Genomic DNA, 25,164 nt, shown 5'->3' with positions numbered 1-25,164 from the left:
GTCATTGAGCTGTTCTTGTCTAATGATGTTCTGTATTGTTTCATGTTTTGTGGACCCCAGGAAGAGCTTTTGCAACCGCTAATGGGGATCCTAATAAAACACCAAAAATATGAATGCCCATGATTTTGTAATGAGATTTGACAAGGCCATGTAGTGTATTTTGTCTATTGTGTGAAATGTTTACTTTTATTTTGTGAGAAGCTCAAGTTATAGATGTAAAATAAAGACATGATAGCTTCTTTACTTCCTGGAATTTATTGAAAGTTACTGAACTTGTCAGAAGGGAGGGACTGGAATACAAACAAATAAATGCTGTTATGTTGAAAATACAGTAGAGTCAATTTATTTTTGCAATAACCAAAGATAAACAATCAAATCACACTAACACAAGTCACATTTGTTTTAAGCGATAGCCGCCAAGTAGTCTTTCACTTCTGCGGGTGACAGTCGCCTGAAGCCGGCTTCATTGCAGATCCCCACTTCAATATTGTCTTCGGTCATCTGACCCTCAAAGCTTTCCTGTGAATAAAATATAGCATTCGGGATTCTGCTCATGACCCAAATGTAAGATCACAAGAGGCTGGTCTCTTAATAAACGTGTTTCTGACATCAGGAACGCGTAGAAGCCCAGCAGGAGAGGCTTTCAAGAGAGTAACTCACCTTCAAAGTCAAGATAGCTGTGTGAATGGCATCCTCCAGTTCCAGGTCCTCATTGTATCTGAGCAAGACAATACATTTACATATAGGGTTAATAACAGCTGCAGTTTAACCTCAACTGTTCTGAGTATGGTGCCAATTGGACTGGGGGAGAAATAGATTGAAATACCTTTTCTCAAGGAATGTTTTACCATTGACGTAGTTCTTCCCCATAGCAGTTGCTTTCCAGGCGAAATATGCTCCCTGTGTAGAGAAATCAAACCATGATGTCATCGTAATCGCACAAGAAATACAGAAGGCAAACATTATCAGATAGCAAAATGTGATAACGAGCCCTTACAGATGGATCAGACTGGAAAAGGTATGGTCTGTCCTCATCCCAACCAGCGATCAGCAAGGATACTCCGAAAGGACGGACACCCCTGCAGAAATAGACAAAACATTTAAGCCTATATGAAACAAATTGACTAACTCGCGAATGCCTTCATTGGTATTTTTTACATTAATTGAATATCAGATTAGAATAGCTGTTGGAAAAGCATTGCTCATTAAACTGGTTGAGAATTCCAAGAGTGTGCAAAGCTGTCATCAAGGCAAAGGGCAGCTACTTTGAGAAATCTAAAATATATTTGATTTGTTTAACACTTTTTTGGTTACTACATGAATTCATACGCGTTATTTCATAGTTTTGATGTCTTCACTATTATTCTACAATGTAGAAAAGAATAAAACATTAAGAAAAACCCTGGAATGAGTAGGTGTGTCCAAACTTTTGAATGGTACTGTAGAGACACATACATACAGTTGAAGTCGGAAGATTACATACACCTTAGCCAAATACATTTAAACTCAGTTTCACAATTCCGACATTTAATCAGAGTAAAAATTCCGTCTTGGGTCAGTTATGATCACTACTTTATTTTAAGAATGTGAAATGTCAGAATAATAGTAGAGAGAATGATTAATTTCAGCTTTTATTTCTTTCATCACATTCCCAGTGGGTCAGAAGTTTACATACACTCAATTAGTATTTGGTATCATTGCCTTTAAAATTGTTTAACTTGGGTCAAACGTTTCAGATACCCAGCCTTCCACAAGCTTCCCACAATAAGTTGGGGGAATTTTGGCCCATTCCTCCTGACAGAGCTGGTGTAACTGAGTCAGGTTTGTAGGCCTCCTTGCTCGCACACGCTTTCTCAGTTCTGCCCACAAATGTTCTATAGGATTGAGGTCAGGGCTTTGCCATTTTGCCACAACTTTGGAAGTATGCTTGGGGTCATTGTCCATTTGGAAGACCCATTTGCGACCAAGCTTTAACTTCCTAACTGATGTCTTGAGATGTTGCTTCAATTTATCCACATCATTTTCCTCATGATGCTATCTATTTTGTGAAGTGCACCAGTCCCTCCTGCAGCAGGGCGCCCCCACAACGTGCTTCACTGTTGGGATGGTGTTCTTCGGCTTGCAAGCTTCCCCCTTTATCCTCCAAACATAATAATGGTCATTATGGCCAAATAGTTATATTTTTGTTCCATCAGAACAGAGGACATTTCTCCAAAAAGTACAATCTTTGTCCCCATGTGCAGTTGCAAAACGTAGTCTGGCTTTTTTATGGCAGTTTTGGAGCAGTGGCTTCTTCCTTGCTGAGCGGCCTTTCAGGTTGTCGATATACAACTCGTTTTACTGTGGATATAAATAGTTTCGTACCTGTTACCTCCAGCATCTTCACAAGGTCCTTTGCTGTTGCTCTGGGATTGATTTGCACTTCTCGCACCAAAGTACGTTCATCTCTAGGAGACTGAACGCGTCTCCTTCCTGAGCGGTATGACAGTTGCGTGGTCCCATGGTGTTTATACTTGCGTACTATTGTTTGTACAGATGAACGTGGTACCTTCAGACATTTGGAAATTGCTCCCAATGATGAACCAGACTTGTGGAGGTCCACAAATTTTTTTCGGAGGTCTTGGCTGATTTTTTTTTAAATTTACCCACGATGTCAAGCAAAGAGGCACTGACTTTGAAGGGAGGCCTTGAAATACATCCACAGGTACACCTCCAATTGACTCAAATTATGTCAATTAGCTTATCAGAAGCTTCTAAAGCCATGACATAATTTTTGGCAATTTCCCAAGCTGTTTAAAGGCACAGTCAACTTAGTGTATGTAAACTTCTGACCCACTGGAATTCTGATACAGTGAATTATAAGTGAAATCATCTGTCTAAACAATTGTTGGAAAAATTACTTGTGTCATGCACAAAGAGATGTCCTAACCGACTTCCGAAAACTGTAGTTTGTTAACAAGAATTTTGTGGAGTGTTTGAAAAACGAGTTTTAACGACTCCAACCTAAGTGTATGTAAACTTCCGACTTCAACTGTATACACACACCTGTTCTGAAAGGCCCCAGAGTCTGCAACACCACTAAGTAAGATGCACCATGAAAACCAAGGAGCTCTCCAAACAGGTCAGGGACAAAGTTGTGGAGAAGTACAGATTAGGGTTGGGCTATAAAAAAATATCAAAAACATTGAACATCCGACAGAGCACCATTAAATCCATTATTTAAAATGTTAAAGAATATGGTACCACAACAAACCTGCCAAGGCCACCCACCAAGACCAGGCAAGGAGGGCATTAATCAGAGGCAACAAAGAGACCAAAGATAACCCTGAAGGACCTGCAAAGCTCCACAGCACAGATCGGAGTATCTATCCATAGGACCACTTTAAGCCGTACCCTCCACAGAGCTGGGCTTTACAGAAGAGTGGCCAGAAAAAGCATTTGCTTAAAGAAAAAAAATAAGCAAACACATTCGGTGTTTGCCAAAAGGCATGTGGGAGACTCCCCAAACATATGGAACATACTCTGGTTAGATGAGACTAAAATTTAGCTTTTTGGCCATCAAGAAAAACACCATGTCTGGCACAAACCCAACACCTCTCATCACCTTGAGAACACCATCCCCATAGTGAAGCATGGTGGTGGCAGCATCATGCTGTGGGTATGTTTTTCCATCGACAATGACTGGGAAAATGGTCAGAATTGAAGGAATGATGGATGGCGCTAAATACAGGGACATTCTTGAGGGAAACCCGTTTCAGTCTTCCAGAGATTTGAGACTAGGACAGAGGTTCACCTTCCAGCAGGACAATGATCCTAAGCATACTGCTAAAGCAACACTTGAGTGGTTTAAGGGAAAACATTTAAATGTCTTGGAATTGCCTAGTCAAAGCCTAGACCTCAATCCAATTGAGAATCGGTGGCATGACTTAAAGATTCCTGTACACCAGCAGAACCCATCCAACTTGAAGGAGCTGGGGCAGTTTTGCCTTGAAGAATGGGCAAAAATCCCAGTGGCTAGATGTGCCAAGCTTATAGAGACATACCCAAGGAGACTTGCAGCTGTAATTGCTGCAAAAGTTGGCTCTACAAAGTACTGACTTGGGGTGGGGGGGGGGGTGAATAGTTATGCACACTCAAGTTGTTTTTGTGGGTCTTATTCCTTGTTTGTTTCACACACAAAAAAAAGGCATATTGTGTAAATCAAATGATACAAACCCCCCAAAAATATATTAATTCCAGGTTGTAAGGCAACAAAATTATAAAAATGCCAAGGGGGGTGAATAGTCATACAGTGGCTTGCGAAAGTATCTTTTTCAGCCAATTTCGGTCTTTGATAAATGACAGACCAACAAGTTCCCTACCTTCTCCCTCTTCTACTTTCCTCCTCCATTTTTCACAGTAATGCTTCAATCAGTTGGTTGTAACTTTGGATTGAGCAAACATTCCCATATATTTTCCATAGCTGCACATGACATAACTCCACCACTCCTATTCATAATATCATTAATAAAAATAAAATGTATTCCATAAAGAAGCTTATCAGTATATTTCAGTTTAACAAAAATATTTGTTCTGTCTTTTCTGGAGAATAAAATTGAAATTACCTTTGTATGGCTTGTTTAAAAACAGCGACTTTGAACAAAGTTTCATTTTCAAATAATCGAAAATGAGAAGTTATCTAAAGGCAAAAAAATACATTTTTGAACAAAGGATGAGCCTTTCTTAGTAATCTACTGGAGAACCAGTTCGGGTTTAAGTGTATCAGTGAAGCTTTTAGTTACAGGTTTAATGCTTTAAAATTGAATAATTTCAGTCCCCCAAACTCATATTCATTATATAAATAGATACGTTTACATTTTCTGGCTTAGAGTGCCAAATAAAGTATATTAATATAAATATTCTTTGCTCATATGAATTACAAAACAAGTAAGTAAACTGATAGCACTAAAGAGTTAATCAAGGTGATTTTTTCATAAATGGTTATAGAATCTTGTCTATTTTTGATAACTTTCTATTGAAATTGGTTGTGGTAAGTTCATTTATATCTTTAGGAATATGAATACCAAGTATGTCTACGTCACCACCGGCCCATTTTATTGGTAAACTACAAGGTAATGTAACATTTCTGTATTTTAACGATCTAATACCTAATATGGTACACTTATCATAATTGGGTTTTAATAGAGTTTTTCTACAATTCTTATTTAACAGTCTGAAAACAAACATTGAATAAACAACAGTTGACTTTTTGCCTACTCCATACCCTGATTGTGTGTATTCCTGCATGACAGAGGCCACCCTCTGAACAAGCTGAGCTGTGGGGATGGGCTCCTGGTACACCAGGAAGTACTGCTGGGCCAACTTCCTGGCTCTTCGGAGCAGCACCCTGTCAACACAACAAAAGGCATCTCTCCGGGTACTCATTACAGTCAAGGACTGTAGCTTTAGTTCACTTTGTTTATTTGCCTTATTTGATCATGTACACTAAGAGATCATACATCTTACAAATAGGCCTATTCTGTGCCTATGAAGTGGCCAGTATACTAGAGTACCTAGGGTGAGTCATACGAATAGTACATGCTATGTGTTGAAGTTAAATTCCATTAAGCAGGAGGTCTCATTACCTGTAGTCAGGTCCCATGCCACTGTACACCATGCCGATGTGTTTGGTTATGGGCTCCACTTTGTGAACACTGGTCTCGTCGTACAGGATGGACTTCTGTTTCTTTTCTGTTGCCAAGACAACTCCATTTGAGGCTGGAAGGGGAACAAAAATACATGAAAATTCAATACTTGGAATCTGCTCTCATTAGGCTACTTGAGAAGGTGATATTGAAAGTTGAGTAGTGACTTGTACAACCCTGTTGATGTGTTTAATTGGGTGGGTACTGATGAATGAAACACTGAATGAACAGGGGACACATTTCACTAAACTGCTACGAAAGTCACTTCGGTATCAAAGTGGCTTTAAAAGTGTTACACGAATAAATAGACAGGGTGGATGTAAACTACCTGCATCAAACTGCTGTTTTTACTAGCTAGGTACTTACCTTTGATTCCCACAGCGGGAGCACCTGCGGCTACAGCTGCCAGAGCATATTCAATTTGGACCAGTTTCCCAGAGGGGCTGTTGGAAAAAGGGAAGGTATGTAGTCAATCTTAGTTACAACCATACAGCTAACTTAACTAGCTAGCTAAATATCTCACTAACTAGTTAGCTGTGTAGTCAAATCCTGAATAGTTGTGTCCATGTAGCAAGCTAACGTCAGCCAGTTAACGTTAACGTTACACAGAAGCTATGGGGATTGAATCTAACTTGCTAACACCAAAAATAGTTAGCAACTGCAGTACACATATTCTGACATTAGATAACCTACATTAGACATGTTAACTATCTTAGAGATGAATTAGCTTACGCTAACTAACCCGCCTCAAGCTATACATCAGTGGCTTCAACTCAGTTAGCGGTAGGAAAATATTTAGCTATGCATTAGCTATCATCGGCGTGACACTGCATCTCTTGTAGTGTTGCCTCAAGTGCATTTAATGGTCATGTAGTAAGAGCAAGATCACAACTATCGCAGAAAATAGCTTCATGGTAAGGTGTTAATTGAGTACGTCTTGTGTTTCTACGCAGAAATATATTGTTATTTTAAGTTACCTGAAAGTAGTGAGGGAGAAGCTGTATCCTCGTTCAGCCATTGTTGATCTGTCTTGGGGAAAGCTTTGCTGGACGGACCAGATGGCGGAAATGAGCTTCATGAAGTTCCGCTCATTGCGCTGTTTGTTCTTCGATAAGGTTTAACCGCGGTTGGCATCCAATTAATAATGCATTACCGCCACCTACTAGACTGAAGTATAACTCCCTTAAACTTTCCTTGAAAATAAAAAATAAACAAATACCCAGGGGTGTAAGGTAAACAAAATACTTTAAAGTACTACTTATGTCGTTTTCTGTGGTATCTGTACTTTACTATTTATATTTTTGACAACTTTTACTTCACTACATTCCTAAAGAAAATAATGTACTTTTTACTCCATACATTTTTCCTGACACCCAAAAATACTCGTTATATTTTGAATGGAAAATGGTCCAAAATGGTCCAATTCACTTATCAAAGAACATCAATGGTCATCCCTAATGCCTACACAATTGCTTTGTTTGTAAATTATTTCTGCGTGTTGGAGTGTACATTTGATCAATTCCATTTACTTTTGATACTTAAGTATATTTAAAACCAAATACTTTTATACTTTTACTCAAGTAGTATTTTACTGGGTGACTTTTACTTGAGTCATTTTTAATGAAACAGCAGGGAGCAGGTCTCGAACCCTAGACCTTCTATCCCGAAGTCCAACGCGCTATCAACTGTGCCGCAAAAGCATGCTCAAACGGCATGAGTCGATATCAGCGCTTATAAACCCACACCCCCAATTTTCTGCGACTTAAGTTCCATCCCTGCAGTACAGTTGATAACCACTGCAATAAACCCTACACATTCAATCTTACTGAAGCATATATCACTTGTTGGCCTATCCCCCTGTACTGGTAAAGATCTACTACTCACACCACTCCTCTCAGGATCCCTCGCCCTCGACCCATCTTCACTGCCTCAACATACGACAACTTCTGCTCTACTCTAACCCTGGGAACCTCAACCTGCCTCTTTCGCACCGGAGATTTCTGATCCTCAGCCTCATGGGTACCCCTACAATTAACACATACCACTGCTTTCCCCAAAGCTACACATTCCTTTGACTCATGCTCTATATATCCTAACACCACTTTTGCGGGCAAAGACTCAACATCAAAACTCAAAAGAACAGGCAACGACTCTTCTGTTTGACCACTCACGCCACTGTCTGCATAGCACCAAACGACTAGCATCCCAAACACCGGGAATCATTCCCTTCAGTTGGTCAACTTTCACATTTACCGCTACCCCAGTAATCACTAATTTCAATGGCGCCCTTTTCTTGAGAGTAAAACAATTCACACCTCTTGTCCCCATTCATTTAACGCGGAGCGCCTGCTTCCTCTAACCAGCAGAAACACAAACAATTATCACAAGACCACTTCTGGTTACCTTCACCGATTCCACAGTAACCAACTTTCTTTTCACCCAACCTGAAACCACAAATGGATCAGCCAAAAGGCAAGGATTAATTTTTTCAAAAAATGTCACTCCCACCGTCAGACACATCTTTATCCTGACTATCGGTGCATGTCTCGCGCTCCCGAGAACTTTACCACACCTAACCTCTGCATACTTCGCCCTCAATCACATTTCTCCTCCTGTCTTCGATCCGGTGTACAGCTCACCGTTTACACTTTCTACCATTCTTCTTTAATAAACCATCTCCCTTTCCCCCGCCATTTGTAACCGTTTCAAGCTCACCGTCTTCCTCCTTATCTCGAACTTCCTCTGCCTCGCATTTTTTCTACATTCCTCCTCCGTTTTCCAAGTATATGTCTCCTTATAATACTGCACTTATTCTGACATACATATTATTCTTGCCCTCTCCAGAGACACCATTTTATCAACCTACTAATTTCTCTGCGAAACATGCACATAACTTTCAGATCATCCTCTGAATTAATAGAATATACTTTATTTTTGTTTACAAGTATTAATACAATTGATTGGGCTTTTATATTGCATTGTTTTGTTCTTGTGGTACTGGGTTTTGGCTGTCTGTGGATGTTTCCAACGAAGCCCAAGGCCTGCAGATGGCGATATAGAGTTGTTTAATCTTACTGTCAAAAGTGAATGGCTGGAAAAATACATCGCTACTTTCTTTATGAAACACTATTTTCCACCAACATGCCACAGTCAAAGATTTTTACAACCATCTGTGCTACAGTGGCTAATGCTAATCCCGGATGTTGCCTATAGCGTTCTACCCTAAACTTTTAAAAAAATTCAACGGGGTAATGTCAGAGTTTTAATGTCCCAAGGAACCCAGATAGCAAGGACCCTGTATTTGTTGCAGCAGTCAGTTTTTTCACCCATTACATTACATTAAAGTAATTTAGCAGACGCTCTCCCCTGTTCATATAGTTTTAAAACACTAATGTGGACCCAGACTAGCCACTGTAGCATGGTAGTGGAAAATGGTATTTCATAAAGTACACATGTTTTTTCCCCCACCTTCTTGCCATTAAAATGTGTTGAGGAAATTGACACCTTTGCAGCCTGAATGGAGAACGTTTTATGAACCGGTCCACACCAGTGTATAGTCGGTTGCATACCATTCCCCCATCTAAAAAAAGTTAATCTCAATGCCTTCATTTTAAAATACACAAGTCAAAGTTTCTAAACCATCGTTATTTTCTGTAATCAAAGACATCTAATTACAGGGTGCTGGTACTTCCTCCAGCGACTTTGATTATTGTATTTCAGATGGAACATTGACATCGTATTTGGAAGATCTGACATACTACACAGACAGGAGGGATTGAGTTATTTCAGCATCTTTATTCAAGATAAATCCTACAAAATAGGAAGCACGCAAGCTGAACAGAACTTGACATACAGATTAGAAATGTGTTTTTCCTTAACCAAGGATAGCTACTGAGTGAAGAAATTGAGTATTGTATTGTCGATATCTAAAAAATGGGGGTTAATTTTTTTCAAACCGTGACTTACATTTTTTTGACAGATTTCTACAATCATTCAATATTTAAATATGAAATACGTATTTATTTGCCAAAAAGAACAATAGCAAATGTGTTAGAAGTTTAAAATACACACAAAACACTCAAGTTTGCACAATTTACAGTACGGTTTATTATCGAAAATATCAAATATTCCACTTATAGTATTTATTAGCAGCAATATGAGAATCCTGTTGAAACTTCATAAAGGATAACTGTAAAAGCATAAATTCTGATCATAAATAAAAGAGTTGAGTCAGCATCAGATAGTTATGAGTTTAGTAGGAACGGATGGCGGGAGGGATAGCAGCACAGTCCTCTGCATCAAGCGAGTTATCAATAACCGGTCTGTATTTCAGAGTTACCTATAACAGAAGCACAAAGAGGGAGAGATGGGTTAGTGATAGCAAATTAAAATTGGCAAGCACAGACTCTGCTATTATTGTGTTGTTAAGAATTAAAGAAGGTTACAATTAATCCTGTCATTTATATCTAGAAAAATTTAATTAGGAAAATCTGTAACACACAATCATTAGGCATTGGACTTGGTTTTGTGAGCGTACTTACCTTTCCCGTCTTAGGATCCACAGTAGACATGGTATGTTTCCTCCAGTGCGCTTCAATGGGCTTCCTCACCTGTCCCGCCAGAGGCTTGGCATAGTCAAGCTCATCCATACGGTCCTGCAATGGTACATAGGAATCTTTCAGAATGAAACATCAGTCTACAGACTGGTCCAACTACTACTGGAGAGAGCTCCTATAGTTTATGGTGGATGTTTGTGTGATGACAAAAGCAGTGTCTGTTCATATGCATTACTTTCAGCTCCAAAAAAAACATGTCAAAATCAAGGCCCCTACCATGAAACAAAATGGAACCGTATGCATACGAGCAATATCGCTTTGCCAGACAACAAATTGTCATTGCAGGCCAGGCTAGTATAGGAGTGGTTTCTGTCTCTTCAGTTCTTACCTTGAAGTCCTCTCTGGAGTGGGCTCCCCTGCTCTCCTGGCGCTGCTCGGCAGAGTTGATGGTCTGCACAGCGTTCAGCATGAGGTTCTGCAGCTCCAGGGTCTCCACCAGGTCAGTGTTCCACACAATACCTAAGGGGAGGAGAAAGAGGGAACTTTAACACTGCATCAGAACATAATCACTGTTGCAATCAAGCCCAGCAATGGGACAACAAAGACCTTCTGCCCTTGCGAGATGGGGCAATTGAAAGACAATTCATATCACATCAGCAGAGGGAATGAGATGCTGACCTCTGTCAAAGGTCTTGATGTCGTCCAGGGTCTGGTAGACGGCATCCATCTTGTCACATCCCTCCTTCAGGACCTTGCCGGTACGGAACACAGCGGCGTGGTTCTGCATGGGCTGACGACAGAGAGAGGAACAAAGGTTTAGCAAAGAAGTGATGGTACTGTACAAGTATTTAACGCTCATTACCAGTAGATTTGATGACCATCCAAGGTAAATTCCTAATATGGATGTGCTGCATATCAGTTCCATTCCCCCCACAATTTTTTTTTCATCCATACCTTCTGCATGTTCAGTCTGATCTCGGAGGTCCTCATGCTGCCGTCAGCAAACCTCAACTTGTCCAGGTTGGCCACAGACTCCTCTCCTGCGTTGCACTTCAGGGGGGAGAGCTTCTCTCCTGCAGAAACACCACATTGCCAGGATTGCCTAACTATTTTTCAAAGGGAGCCTTGGCCTGGCCATTACATTAAAAAGTTGTGGGACAATGCATTAATGTATGTGCTTTTGTCTTGACATACAGGTAAAGAAGAGCATTGGTACCTGGATTGCAGATGTCAGCAATTGTGTGGGCGCAGGCACGTCCAAACACCACCAGATCCAGCAGGGAGTTGGCTCCCAGGCGGTTGGCACCATGGACACTGGCACAGGCAGCCTCACCACAGGCAAACAGCCCTGGCACCACCTTGTCACCCTCCTCGGGCGTGTAGGTGATGACCTGTGGAGAACAGGACAGTAAATCATAAAATGATCTGCAGTACAGCAGACATATTACATCACAGCTGACAATATATATATTATATGATAAGATCGTTTGATTACATTAAACCTAAGAGAGGTCCAGATTAAAGACTCACTACATCTGTCTCATTAGATTTGCTTACCTATACTAGGGTTATTTCATAGGACTTTTAAGACAATATGCAAATGTATTACATTTCTTTTCAACGGATGCTGCTAGTTACCTGTCCCTTGTAGTTGGTGGTGATTCCTCCCATGTTGTAGTGGACGGTGGGCAGGACGGGGATGGGCTCTTTGGTGACATCCACGCCGGCGAAGACCATGGCGGTCTCAGAGATGCCTGACAGGCGGGTGGCCAGCTGCTGTGGAGGGAGATGGTGCAGCTGCAGGTACGCATGGTCCTTCTCTGGGCCACATCCCCTACGAACACACAGATAAAAGTCTGTTAGCATGACAGTTGTCTTTCACACCTGAAACCCTTAGCAAGGTGGAAACATCTCAATTGGAATTTGTGGGTAGATTCCATGTGAATTCCATTTCCTGTCATTCAGCAGGTAGCTTAGCGGTTAAGAGTAAGAGTGATGGACCAGTAACCAAAAGATTGCTGGTTCGAATCATTGAGCAGACTAGGTAACAAATCTGTCGATGTGCCCTTGAGAAAGGCACTCAACCCTAATTGCTCCTGTAAGTCGCTCTGGATAAGAGCATCTGCTAAATGACTAAAATGTAACATTCTTTAGGTCGATTTTAGTTTACCAAAGCATGAATAGATGGATTCTAGATTGACCATCTATTTGACACTTTGTTTTAAAAATTTGCACGCCAAAATTAAATCAATAATCTGACATCGATAGAGCATGCAGTATCACATCAGTTATCCAGCATCAGCACAATACTTCTATGGGTGCTCAGGGAAGGCAGAGCCTTGGTGGTGATCTTACCTGCCCTCTCGGATCTCGATGGCAATGGAGCGGGACACGACGTCTCTGGAGGCCAGGTCCTTGGCGTTGGGGGCGTATCGTTCCACGAAGCGCTCGCCCTCACTGTTGATGAGGATTCCTCCCTCACCACGGCACCCCTCTGTGATCAGACAGCCGGCTCCATAGATACCTAGAGGGATTACGTTACGTCATATATTATATGAAGCCAGCACTGAGTGCACCGATGGACTTCACTTAACTCCCAATGATATTTATACTATGATTATGTATCCACAGTATGTAAACAGACATGTCTGCCAGCCCTCTGACTTCTATGGCCATGTGATTTAATTGTCACCAACGATACTAGCCATTGTCACCAACGATGTCATGAAACACACATGATAATTCGCAGTTACCTTCAGACTAAGGACAGAAACACTTTCGAGGTTACATTTCTAATGGATAGGCCTATTCTGAGTGTTTATCAACTCTTCTCAAATAAATGTTTATTTCATGTTATTAAGTTCACTCCCTAGCAGACAGGCCTCTATTGCCAATCTAACACTGACCTGTGGGGTGGAACTGGACAAACTCCAGGTCTTGGCAGGGCAGGCCTGCACGGGTCACCATGGCATTACCATCTCCTGTGCTGGTGTGGGCTGATGTGCAGCTGAAGTAGGTACGGCCATAACCACTGCAGATTGAGCAGAGTGGCAGGAGTAAGACTCAGGGCAAAATATGAGAACTTTACATCGTCATCAAGGGAGGCACCTACTGCTCATTGTGAGGATGTTAATAAGTTAAAATTACAACTGGTATAAAAGGTAAGACAAAGCTCCCAGATTACTTGAAACAAGTCTTCTAACTGTAAACTTATTCACTATAGAAACATCTACATACCCTGTGGCAATGACTGTGTTCTTGGACCTGAAGCGGTGGATGGATCCGTAACTCCATACACAGAGCAATCACTCCTTTACACTCTCCTTCCTCCATCAGCAGGTCCAGGGCAAAGTACTCCACAAAGTAGCTGGTGTCATACCTCAGAGACTAAATAGGTGAGAAGCGTAGAAGAGTGATAGATGAGTGAATCCAGCAAAAACAGGACATAACATGAGATTCTAAAAGCAGAGTTTGTCAGTAAAATGGGATTCAGAGGAACAGCGGAGAAAGGGTATGGAAATTTAGCGCGATTGCAAGTGTTGGATTATGGAATTTTGAGTCAAGACATTGTGACGTACCCGTCCGTAGAGTGTGTGCAGAAGGGAGTGGCCGGTTCTGTCAGCTACGCAGCAGCACCGGTGGGCCTGGCCTCCCTTGCCAAACTTCAGACTCTGGCCACCAAAAGCCCTCTGGTAGATCTTGCCATCCTCAGTACGGCTGAAGGGCATGCCAAAGTTCTCTAGCTGGGGACATCAAGAAGACCTGTTAAGTCACTGGCCCACCAGCTTTCAGTTATTTTCACAACAGGAAGCTAGAAATAGTAAGTTAGCCAAGAAATAATACATGAATGTTTTTATTTTATCAGCGCTTGTTTTGATGTTGTGCCAATCCTTTCTGATTGGGAGGGGGGGGTTTCAACTTAATCCCAAAATAATGATAGGCTACATAATTACACTAATACGCTTGCACTTTAGCCAATTATTTAATTACACAGAATGTATTAAATCAAATTGTTTGAGTCTACGTAAAGGCACGTACACAACATTGCAGAGAAGAATAAGGGCATTGAAAGGGCACTTTCACTTGTTTTGGTACATCAGAAGGGCTGAAAGAGGACAGGACACAGCATTAATTCATTAATATGACAATTCGGAGGGGCCGTTGAATTCTGCTGCAGTGCTTTTAAAGCTGCAATATGTAGAGCAACCCAACCAAATTCACATAGAAATGTGAGTTATAGACCTGTCACTAATTGAAAGCAAGCGTAAGAAGCAGTAGATCTGTTCTATGTACACTATTTATAAGTCTATGCTTCCTATTCTAAAAACTTTAGTTTTTGCAACTTTTACATCCGGTTCTCTATACCAGCGTCAAACAGCTGAAAATACAATATTTTTGGATATTGAAAAGATATTTCCCAGCGGTTTAGATGGTACAATGATTTTTCCCAAACTGAAGGCCAACTTAAAATTTTTGCAACCAGGAAATGGCGGAGCAATTTCTGCATATTGCACCTTTAAGCATGGGACTTTTGCTTACACTATCACTAGCATGTATTTTTACATTACATTTTTGTCATTTAGCAGATGCTCTTGTCCAGAGCGACTTAGAGGAGCAATTAGGGTAAAGTACCTTACTCAAGGACACATACACATTTTTCACCTAGTTGGCTCAGGGATTCAAACCAGCAAACCTCTGGTTACTGGCCCAACGCTCTTAAAACCACTTCTTAATTAACCACCTGCTGCCCCACGCTTGCCACATTCCCCTACTGGCCCCATCTACCAACTCCCCTTTCAAGAGGCTCGTTACCTTTCCATACATTCGTTTTTACACAAAGAACCATCAGCGGCATAGTTTAATTTAAGTTAGTGAATATCCTGCTTTACTATTTTGTTTTCTTTGACATATCTAAAAAGCTGTGTGTGTGTGTTTCACCTCCACAACGGCATGTGGGGCCTGCTCTGTCATGTAGTGTATGGCGTCCTGGTCTCCCAGCCAATCAGATCCCTTCACTGTGTCGTAGAAATGCCACCTCCAATCATCTCCCTCCATGTTTCCAAGAGCTGCGTTGATCCCGCCCTAAATGCAAAAACAACTGTTCAGGACTTGAACTATGGACTTTTTTTGTAGATATTGCATGGATGTAGGTCTAATACAAGTGTAAAACATTAAGTTACCTAATAAAGCCACTGCATTGGGATATGGTTAATTCATTGCGAATTTAAAATGGCATTGCTGCCTTCTGTGTATAATGCAAACAGAGTTGATGAGACTTGTTATCATGCAACACAGGACTTTAAAAACTTAAACTTCTTGGTGATAGGTGTCCCGCCAACGGGACAGTTGTAAATGATGCAGCGCCTTGTCACAATCACACATTTTAGAGTAATAACAAATGTCGGTACATATAAGTGTCTTATATCAGCTGAAAGATTAAATTCTTGTTAATATAACTGCACTGTCCAATTTAGAGTAGCTATTACTGCGGGGGGGAAATGCCATGCTATTGTTTGAGGAGAGCTCCTAACAACAAAACACTCCCCCCCCCCGCGATAGGTTTTATAAATTCACCTCTGAAGGTGAAATGTGTTATTACATTCTGAAATCTTGCTCTGATTTGTCATCCAAAGGGTCCCAGAGATAACATTAAGTGTCATTTCGTTAGATAAAATAATTTTTCATATCATATTTCAAGGTCCATATAGCATGCACGATTGATTTTGTATTTCCACTCGTTCAATTTGCAAAGAAAGGAATCTTTGAAAATCTAAACCTAAACGTTGTTTCAACCAGTCAAATCATGTTCTTATTTTTCCTCAGATCCTAGAACATAACCAGACTTCACTATATCATTATGGGTGTAGTATATCCTATAGGACACCAAATTGGGTCAGAGAGCGACCCCTTCATGGCACACCGATGATGCGGGCGGTCTTCACTTGATCGACTGTAACTTTGTCAAATAAGCACCAATCGGGGTCAAACAAAGCTAGCTAGATAGCCAATGAGCTAGGCTTTACAGGAGTATCGGGAAACCCTGTATGTCGCAAAATGTAGCTGCTAACCTTGTGCGACAGTAAGCCTTTTCCTTTTGGACAAAAATTATAAGAATATGGAGAGTTATGAAGTTATGAAAACTGGGTGTTTTGCAAATGTTGAACTTATAATATGGCTACAAATACTGGAAAAGCTAAATCAAAGTCCAAGTATACAGACTTGATGATATTCTTGCAGAAAAATGTAAATGTCTCCTTCACGATTTGCCCAAATGTACCTGGATGACTTCACACTAAATGTCATGTAGTTTGTTCATACTTCAAGTTAATCGTCTGAAACTTTGCACATAAACTGCTGCCATCTTATGGACACCATCGGAATTACAGAGTGATGGCTAAATGTGGGACCTTTGTTGCATTTCAAAGATGGTGGTAGAAAAAAAAAGTATATATATATATATATATATATATATATATATATTTGTATTTTCTTCTACCAGATCTATTGTGTTATATTCTCCTACATTCAATTCACATTTCCACAACTTCAAAGTGTTCCCATTCAAATGGTACCAAGAATATGCATATCGTTGTTTCAGGGCCTGAGCTATAGGCAGTTAGTTTTGGGCATGTCAATTTAGGCTAAAATTAAATTAAAAAAGGGGGCTATCCCTAAGAAGTTTTTAAGGGAACAATCTGGGATATTTCCTGCTGTTACATGGTCATTTCCCATTGAATCTTGTAGAATATAACTTCATATACCTGTGCAGCCACCGTGTGCGACCTGGTGGGGAACAACTTTGTGACACAAGCTGTGTTGAAGCCAGCCTCAGACAGGCCAAAAGCAGCACGTAGTCCTGCCCCACCGGCACCCACAACCACGGCATCAAACTCATGGTCTACCACGGGGTACTGTGTGGAGATCTGTAGAGACCAGCAAAAACACAAGCACAAAACATTGACATTTCAGTATTTCTCTAGCTAGAGTTGTATAATAGAAATTGTCTCTACAAGCACTGAGACAAATTAAATAAATCTAAAAGACAATATTTTGTGCAAACCTATCGAATCCATTCATACAGTAATGTCAAAGATGAACATGGAGTATGCAGACTTACGCCATCTGACACTTTAGCCTTGTTCTTCCCGTAGATGGAGAAGTGGAGCTTCCTGGAGCTCTGGGATACTGCCTGAAGCTAAATGGAGACAGAATATAGAACAAAGACATATATCATAGGCTATGCATGGCTATTGATGAATGTTCTAAAATTGCAAGAACTAGACTTATCCACAAAATGTCAAGTCAATTTATGACTTGTCTGTGGGCCTCTAACATTAGTGTAGTTTGCTCAATGTTTTAAAATACAGTGAAAACACAGCCAGCTGATGGTTACATAATTAATTAAGGTGAGACTGCTGCAGCAACATGTACCCTAACAGGAACCCAAACCGGCTGCGCTCGTGCGCCATCGTGCATAAATTGATTTTGTCCCCCTACACCAAAATGCAGGTTAAAATACCAAAACAAACTCTGAACCAATTGCATTAACTTGGGGACAGGTCAAAAAGCATTCAACATTTATGGCAATTTAGCTAGCTAGCTAATTTGTCCTATTTAGCTAGCTTGCTGTTGCTAGCTCATTTGTCCTGGGATATAAACATTAGGTTGTTTTACCTGAAATGCACAAGGTCCTCTACTCTGACAATTAATCCACACATAAAACGGTCAACCGAATCATTTCTAGTAATCTCTCCTCCTTCCAAGCTTTTTCACCCAACCCCTGCGCATGCGAGCAGTGTGGTCTGCCTATAACACCTTGATTGCACCGCTCACGTCGCAAAATACATTTAGTAATCTATGTTATTCAATTATTGCACCCACACTGCTCACGTAGGTCAACGAGCATCTGTGTTGTCAAGGGCTAAAATAGAAGTAATTCCTATTTCTGACACAGATCACGCTGCAAGTCCTGCCTCTCCCATCTCCTCATTGGTTTATAGAAGCAGGTACCCACGTGGGTGATTGAAAGACTAACTTTGTTGCTGGTAGTCGTGGTAATACTATGAAAGTTTAGATGCCAATCACCATATAAGTCAAAAGATGAAAAAGCCTGGAAGGAGGAGAGATGACTAGAAACGATTCGGTTGACCATTTTATGTGTGGATTAATTGGCGGAGTAGAGGACTGTAAGAAATACCATTGTAATAACACGAGCATATTGCTATTACATTGTTATAACTAACTTCTTTCTTAAACAAGGTTCTCTCACATACTCACAAGCAGAAACTGAGGCACACACACACCAGAGACAGATGGCTGACACAGAACATTCATAGACACTGATAAGGCAGGGAAGGCCTTGAGCAAGAGTGCTTGGTACGGCTTCCCACGAGATAATGAGACACACACACATAACCAAGGACTGAGGGCTGACGTAAATCTTTCATAAAACACAGATAAGACAGGAACATCAACGCACACACAAAAAACTCCTCTTTAGTCTGAACATTTTTGAAGACAAAGAACTCTACTCAGAGCCAATGGGACAGTGATACTAGCCTGAAGGAGACCTCGCCCAACTCATCAGAACCAACCAGAGGACCAGAACTTCCAGACTCAACCTACTTTCTGTGCTGTATAAAATGACTATGTATTTCTGTTATCTGGGCTCTGTCTGCAGGTTCCTTACGAGCCGAATGAACGAGTCCAAGCATGCTTGTATCAGATATCTTTACCTCTGAATAAAACTGCTTTTTATTATACGAATATCCACCCTGTCCAGAGTCTCTACTTCGTCTCAGTTCTCCAGTAAACTTGTGTCATCAACAGGACCTTGTTATTTTACCTGAAATGCACAACTCAATGTTTATATCCCAGGACAAATTAGCTAGCAACAGCAAGCTAGCTAAATAGGACAAATTAGCTAGCAAGTGCAAGCTAGCTAGCTAAATTGCCATACATGTTTAGTGCTTTTCGACCTGTCCCCAAATTAATGTAATAGGTTCAAAGTTTGTTTTGATATTTTAACCTGCTGTCGTGATCGCGTTTGGTGTGGGGGGACAAAATAAATGTATGTACGATGGCGCACGCGCGCAGCCGGTTTGGGTTCCATGTAATTGTGTTAAAAATAATTTCACAACATGCATAAGTGCTTAGCAGCATCCCAACCAATATTTCTGATACGAGAGATACACGTGTGGGTGTATAAAGTGTTAAACATTTACATATTTTGCGACAAAGATTGATTTAAAATCATAACTAGGTAAATGCTCACTAGAAACATATTTTCTCTCACTTGCTCCAATATAAACAAATAACTTCCCTGCTTATTTATTCAGCAAACATCCTTAAAACACACCCAGTCCCAAATTCAGGAGACGGGTGCAAAGCAGCCCGCATTTCAGGGCGTTCCTGCATGTGGGCATTTCAGCATCTCGAGGAACCCATCTTCATACTTTTTGTTGGTACATTTTTAAGCTATAACTCCGGTCCATTGGCAGGAAGCAGGGGCGCTCCAGTACAGTCGATGGCTGTAATGCACCATAATGTTGGGTGCCAACCGTCAATAAACCCCACAGAAGCCGAGCCGAAAACGGTAGCTAGAGTCTTTCGCCCCTGCCCGTCGAGTACTGTTATACAGCAGTTCTGTTAACGATGGCGAGGGAAGGTGTTTGGCAGGCGGGAACGAAAGACACTGTGCTAGCTTATGTAGCAGAGCCATAAGGATGGCTGGTACACAGCAGTCGGGGGCGAAAAACCTCAGATAAGTATTATTTCCCTTTTGACCCACATCCAAAGGCGTCACACAAGCATGACGATGTTGTGCTCGTTCATGCAGGAACCAATGGGGTACTCGGGGGGACTCCCCAAATTCCGGGATGCAGTTGCACACTATTACAATTAAGAGCTGGCCAACTCCAGCTAGCTAACATTAGCTATCAAAGTAACCAATTTGCCTTAGTCTCAACATCCCCTCTTGAAACACAGCACACATTCAAAAGAAAGGTAGCCGAGAGACATTATTTGTCATCAAACATAAATCAATGACTGAAAGACAACACAAACAGACAACACATCACAGATTCAGCCAACACTGGGAACTAGCCTACTGTTTGGTCAGCCACATCGTTAATAACAGCTTCTTAGCTAACATGCCTTGATTGACCTTCAATGCACTGATGTTAATGGCTACTGCAAGGTTTAATTCACTCGTCATACACGAGCAATAAAAATTGTATTTATTAAGCTATTCGTCAGAATCGAATTGCCATGGATATTTATTATGAAAACTATTTAAGCTGTGACAAATTAAGCTAGCTCCCAGTATTGCATAGCAAATTCTAGTTAGGTAACTAGCTACGAAACTCCGTCTATGGTGAGATATCATTGACCAGCTGATGTTACAAAACATGGTGGGTTAAAGTTAAATTCTCTGCGAATACAAGCTCATATGAACACATTCATGAGTCCAAAATATAAATTAGTTCATAGCGATATTCTATAGCAACAGTTTATCTCCAAATACTTACCGCCTTAGCTGACAGGATCTTTTTGGTGAGGACACAGGAGGCAGTACACACCGCGGCCATGATGGGTGCTCGCTTCGTCTGGGGAAATCAACGTCCCCAAACTGCTCCGACACGTGCCGGAGCATACCATCTCAAAAGGAAAATAAATAGTCCTCGTTTATATATTTATTAAATCATCAAGTACGTTAACTTTCGATATTACTGTTTTGATATTTCACAACTCATAATTCGGGCTACGTCATTATATTGACAATATCTAAATTGACTCAAATGTAACTCCCCTCTGCAAAGTTTAGTTGGGAAATTACGCTATGTTTAACCCGGAAGAGAGACGAATGCAGTTCGATTGAAGAGACATTATCATTCTTGAACAGAAGGTATCTGCAATATTACTTTAGCCATCCTTTCCTTTTGGTAGCTAACACTTTCTGCAGGTTATGGATCAGGTCCTATTAACTAAGTTGGTTTGAACGGAACTGAATTCAGAATGCATCGATCCAAGATCAGTAAATAAAGCTAGTTAGCTAACAAACTAGCTCTGATTCAAGCTTATGAAAAACTCCAGTTTGACAGTCAACCATCGAGCCATTTCTGTCAACTTGTAGTTCATGTAGATAGTAAGTAGGAACAGTAGAAACGCACCCTTCAGCATCATGACGAATATGGTCATTTGAAATACCCCATATTTAAATGTTTTTGCGTCAATAAATCATTTATTGGTTGTTTTTTCACCAGTGCAGTTTACCCCAGATTGTGAGCAGTTCATGCACATTATTAATATGCAGAGATGTCACTCATTCAATTTATGCTACCTCTGCAGGCCAGATGAACAACCTGAATGACCCCCAGGAATGGAACATCAGGCCAGAGCAGAGAGGGGGTGGTGGGGGCAACGATGGGAACAAGTGGAACTATGCCCTACTGGTGCCCATGATCGGTCTCGCTGCCTTCCGTAAGTACTGTATTACACAAGTTGCCTGCTCAAGACTTCAGAAGCACAGAGCAGGTTGCCTGTTATGACTAGACATAATAACAATGACAATCAGAGGCCCACTGTGCTCAGTTTACATACATCAATTTTAGGCCAGTGAAAATGTAGTGTACTGTTGATGTCTTACCATATGCATTAACTCTCAATGTACATCCTGAAATCCAAGATTGGCATGTCTGATGACAAACTTTCCTTACTTTAATTTGGTAAGATAAGGTCTGAGTAAGTGGCAACGTTGTGCATCCACAACTTGTAAGGCACAGGTAGATAGCAAGCTAAATGCAAACATCTTTCAGGGTGGATATGGTCCAGAGAGTCACAGAGGGAAGTGTTGGAGGTGAAAGAAAAGTTTGACAAGAGCATGCAGGCCATCCGTGATGACATGGAGCTGAAGTACAAGGACACGCTGAGAGAGAACCGACGGGAGACGGTCCACCTGGAGCTGGAACTGGAGAAGGAGAAGAACCGCGTGCAGGGCTACCGCCAGGCCATAGCCTCCCAGAGCCAGCAGCTGATGGAGGATCGCAGGAGGCTTAGCCAGGAGCGGGAGGCCCTGACTGGGGAGAAGATCCGACTGCTGCAGGCTGGCGGAGCTGGGGCCCTCCTCCACACGGCTCTGGAGAGGGAGAGCGAGTGGCACCGGGGAGCCATAGCCGCTCTGAGGGAGGTGGAGGAGGGTCTGGTGGAGAGGCAGGGGGCCTTCTGCAGCATCCTGGTGCCCCGGGAGAAGAGGCTGGAAATGGAGAAGGACTTGCTGGTCAGAGCTGTCAGAGAACGGGCTCTCGCCCAGCTGGATATGGAGGCCGGCCTCAAGGACATCTTTAAAAATGACCGCCACTGTGCGCAGTACCTGAACACTGACAAGCGCAAGAACGGTAGTCTCATGTGGATCTACCTCAGATACTGGCAGCTGCAGGTCACACTACAGAAACACAGGAGAGCAGAGGCCACGTTGTTGGGAACACAGTCTAGCAATCTATGATATCGCTGGGATTATGAGCCAAAGTGATATTTATTAATGATGTGTAATATGTTCTATGAGGAAGGACAAGCATTTGAAATGAGTACAGAAAATTATTGTTGATAATCTAAAAATGTGTATCTGAGAGACAAAGTAAAATTAAAAACTGTAAACAATATGGTTAACCCTGTAAAGCATTTATTTAACCTAAAATGTTATTTGCATGACCAATATCCTAATCATAGAATCCTATAGTGTTTTATTTTTTATTAAACTAAATGTTTCCATCATACAGTACATCTCATCTCAAACCTGTGTTTGTGGGGTATGCAAATAAAGTACCGCACTGGCACTGTGTATATCAGTTGTCATGACGCTAGCCCTTTCAATGAATCGGCTAGCAGAGATGTGAACAACCCCCTACTGTGAGGGTCACAGTAGAACAAAGGAACTCTCCCGCCAAATACTCCGAATTAAACATAGTTCCTAATTTAGAGAAAATGGAAACGGTTGGTGGAGGAGCCAGCTAAGACCCGGTCCGTTTTGTTTCATGTTTGTGACCTAATGAAAGACAATACAGGCACGTTACCCTAACTCTGTTTATACAGGTTCTTCAGTTGAGGCTTGCATCTGAATGTTGGATAAAATGTTTGACGAAGTAGAAGAATACTTTTGAAAAGATAATGTGATTTAGTCTTCTAAAATGAAAAGTGTTTGTTTTATGGTAATGTGTGCCCAGTCAGTGGCCCCGCCCAAGTGAGTAGAAATTGGTTGGAAATAATGAACCAACCCCTTTTCCACTCTAGAATAAAAAAAAACGGGACGAAAAGTCACCTGTTTAAAAAGGGCTATTTCTAATTTCAACTCTACAGGCCAGAAAACGTGAGAGCTTGCTCCACACGTGAAATGGTATGAACTCTGAAATATTGATCACTCAAGAAGAAGTGAGTCCAAGATTACAGCCTAACAGACTGCAGCTGCAAAGGTAGCAAATCTAGTAAGAACATTGACCGATGCAGAAAATCACATCTCACTCTAAGACGACCCGGAAAAATCTACAAGAACAATGGCGACCTAACGAGCGATCGTTAGTGGCATATGTATTTATGTGAGAATAGCTTCCCATGTCCGATAGAGACCCATTCCTTAGTCTTCCTTCCAGCCCCCAGCCCCCCACACACTCTGAATCTATCGTGATATAACCAAACTGTTTTTGTTTAGTCTATTGGGGACGGTATTTACTGTATAATGTATTGTATATTCTGTAATTGCTTAATTAGTTAGTAAATAAATAATTCAGCCAATTTGTGTATGTATTATTCATAGTAAAGGCTGGGTTCGTGCAGATAACCAAGAATTTTACGACGTTCAGATGAGACTGATATTAGGTCAAGAATAATTAATGACTGATTGACTGCTATTGATATAAAAGATCCAGGGATCTTTAAGAGTGGATTTGGGAGATAGTCCTCTATATAAACTAACTCTTCCGTGGTGCTCCAAGTTATTAACGAGTTAATTGTTGCAATTTTTAATTCAATCACGTAATCAAACAAAATAGCTTGTCATCACATTAAAGAAGTCAGAGACACGACACAGTGTATGGATTGAACAGTTGCTGGGGAGCTACGTTGAGGAGCAAACAAACTGTTTGAACATGTTTTTATATCGCTTTGATCCTATTTTCACAATTTTGTGATGAATTTTCAAAACTCTTAGTACAAAACTCCAAACTGGTAACACAGCCAGTCTTACATTCAAAAGCTTTCATTGAGCATTCATTTTGTTTGTAGACATCTTTCACCACAGAACAATTGATCTGTGAAATATGAGTTTAATCACAAACACAAAATAATGATATTCTCAATTTAGTTATTTTAACAACCAGTTACTCCAATAGCAAAAAAATGTAATATACATGTTTCAAAATTGCCTTTGAATATAGTATGCTACAGTACATTACACTGATTTCACATTAGGTAATAAACTTGCACAACCGATTAAAATTGACTGAACATTACATTTCTATCCCATGTGTGATCAAAGGTGTGATCATTGAAGATGTCTTTCACAATGTAATCCAATGAAAATAAATGAAAGAATCCATGTTTAGCAAGCACTAGTTTGCATCAAGCCTGTCTGGAGCATTTGGACATAGGTTCTCACAAAAAATTGCAATAAATATCCTCTTTGTTCATTCACCTGGGGAAAACCCTTCTGGCATGGCAAATCCACACCTGACATACAATGAGTGTCAGTGGAAGCTGCTGAGGGGAGGACGGCTCATAATAATGGATGGAACGAAGTGATGGAATGTCATGTGTTTGCTGTATTTAATACCACTCCACCCCAGCCAGTACCAGGATTCCATTCTCCCCAATTAAGGTGCCACCAACCTCCTGTGCTGAGTGTACAAAATATTAGGATCACCGTCTCCGAAACT

At 41.0% G+C, this 25,164-nt stretch overlaps 2 protein-coding genes and 1 pseudogene across 3 annotated transcripts; 1 reads left to right on the top strand and 2 right to left on the bottom strand.

Annotated features, from left to right (window-relative positions):
* Positions 1–236: 236 nt before the first annotated feature.
* On the bottom strand, positions 237–6,772 carry LOC129830969 (proteasome subunit alpha type-2-like). The gene is made up of 8 exons (XM_055893867.1): positions 6,662–6,772; positions 6,051–6,127; positions 5,625–5,757; positions 5,264–5,386; positions 998–1,079; positions 827–900; positions 661–718; positions 237–519 (listed from the first exon to the last, which is right to left on the bottom strand). Exons 1-8 carry the CDS (start codon positions 6,760–6,762, stop codon positions 403–405), a joined length of 765 nt encoding a protein of 254 aa, XP_055749842.1. The 5' UTR covers positions 6,763–6,772; the 3' UTR covers positions 237–402.
* A 2,687-nt stretch (positions 6,773–9,459) lies between these two features.
* LOC129830966 (succinate dehydrogenase [ubiquinone] flavoprotein subunit, mitochondrial-like) lies at positions 9,460–20,928 on the bottom strand (annotated as a pseudogene).
* A 110-nt stretch (positions 20,929–21,038) lies between these two features.
* Positions 21,039–24,025, top strand: ccdc127b (coiled-coil domain containing 127b). 2 transcript variants are annotated; one of them, XM_055893865.1, is made up of 3 exons: positions 21,039–21,146; positions 21,590–21,721; positions 22,057–24,025. In XM_055893865.1, exons 2-3 carry the CDS (start codon positions 21,595–21,597, stop codon positions 22,740–22,742), a joined length of 813 nt encoding a protein of 270 aa, XP_055749840.1. In that variant the 5' UTR covers positions 21,039–21,146; positions 21,590–21,594; the 3' UTR covers positions 22,743–24,025. The 2 variants fall into 2 exon arrangements, with proteins under 2 accessions (XP_055749840.1, XP_055749841.1); XM_055893866.1 differs by lacking the exon at positions 21,039–21,146 and adding an exon at positions 21,223–21,386.
* The last annotated feature ends 1,139 nt before the right edge of the window (positions 24,026–25,164 follow it).

This window comes from Salvelinus fontinalis, chromosome 32, assembly GCF_029448725.1.
Source record: "Salvelinus fontinalis isolate EN_2023a chromosome 32, ASM2944872v1, whole genome shotgun sequence".
In the NCBI taxonomy this organism is placed as follows: domain Eukaryota; kingdom Metazoa; phylum Chordata; class Actinopteri; order Salmoniformes; family Salmonidae; genus Salvelinus; species Salvelinus fontinalis.
This window is presented reverse-complemented; position numbering and strand designations above follow the sequence as displayed.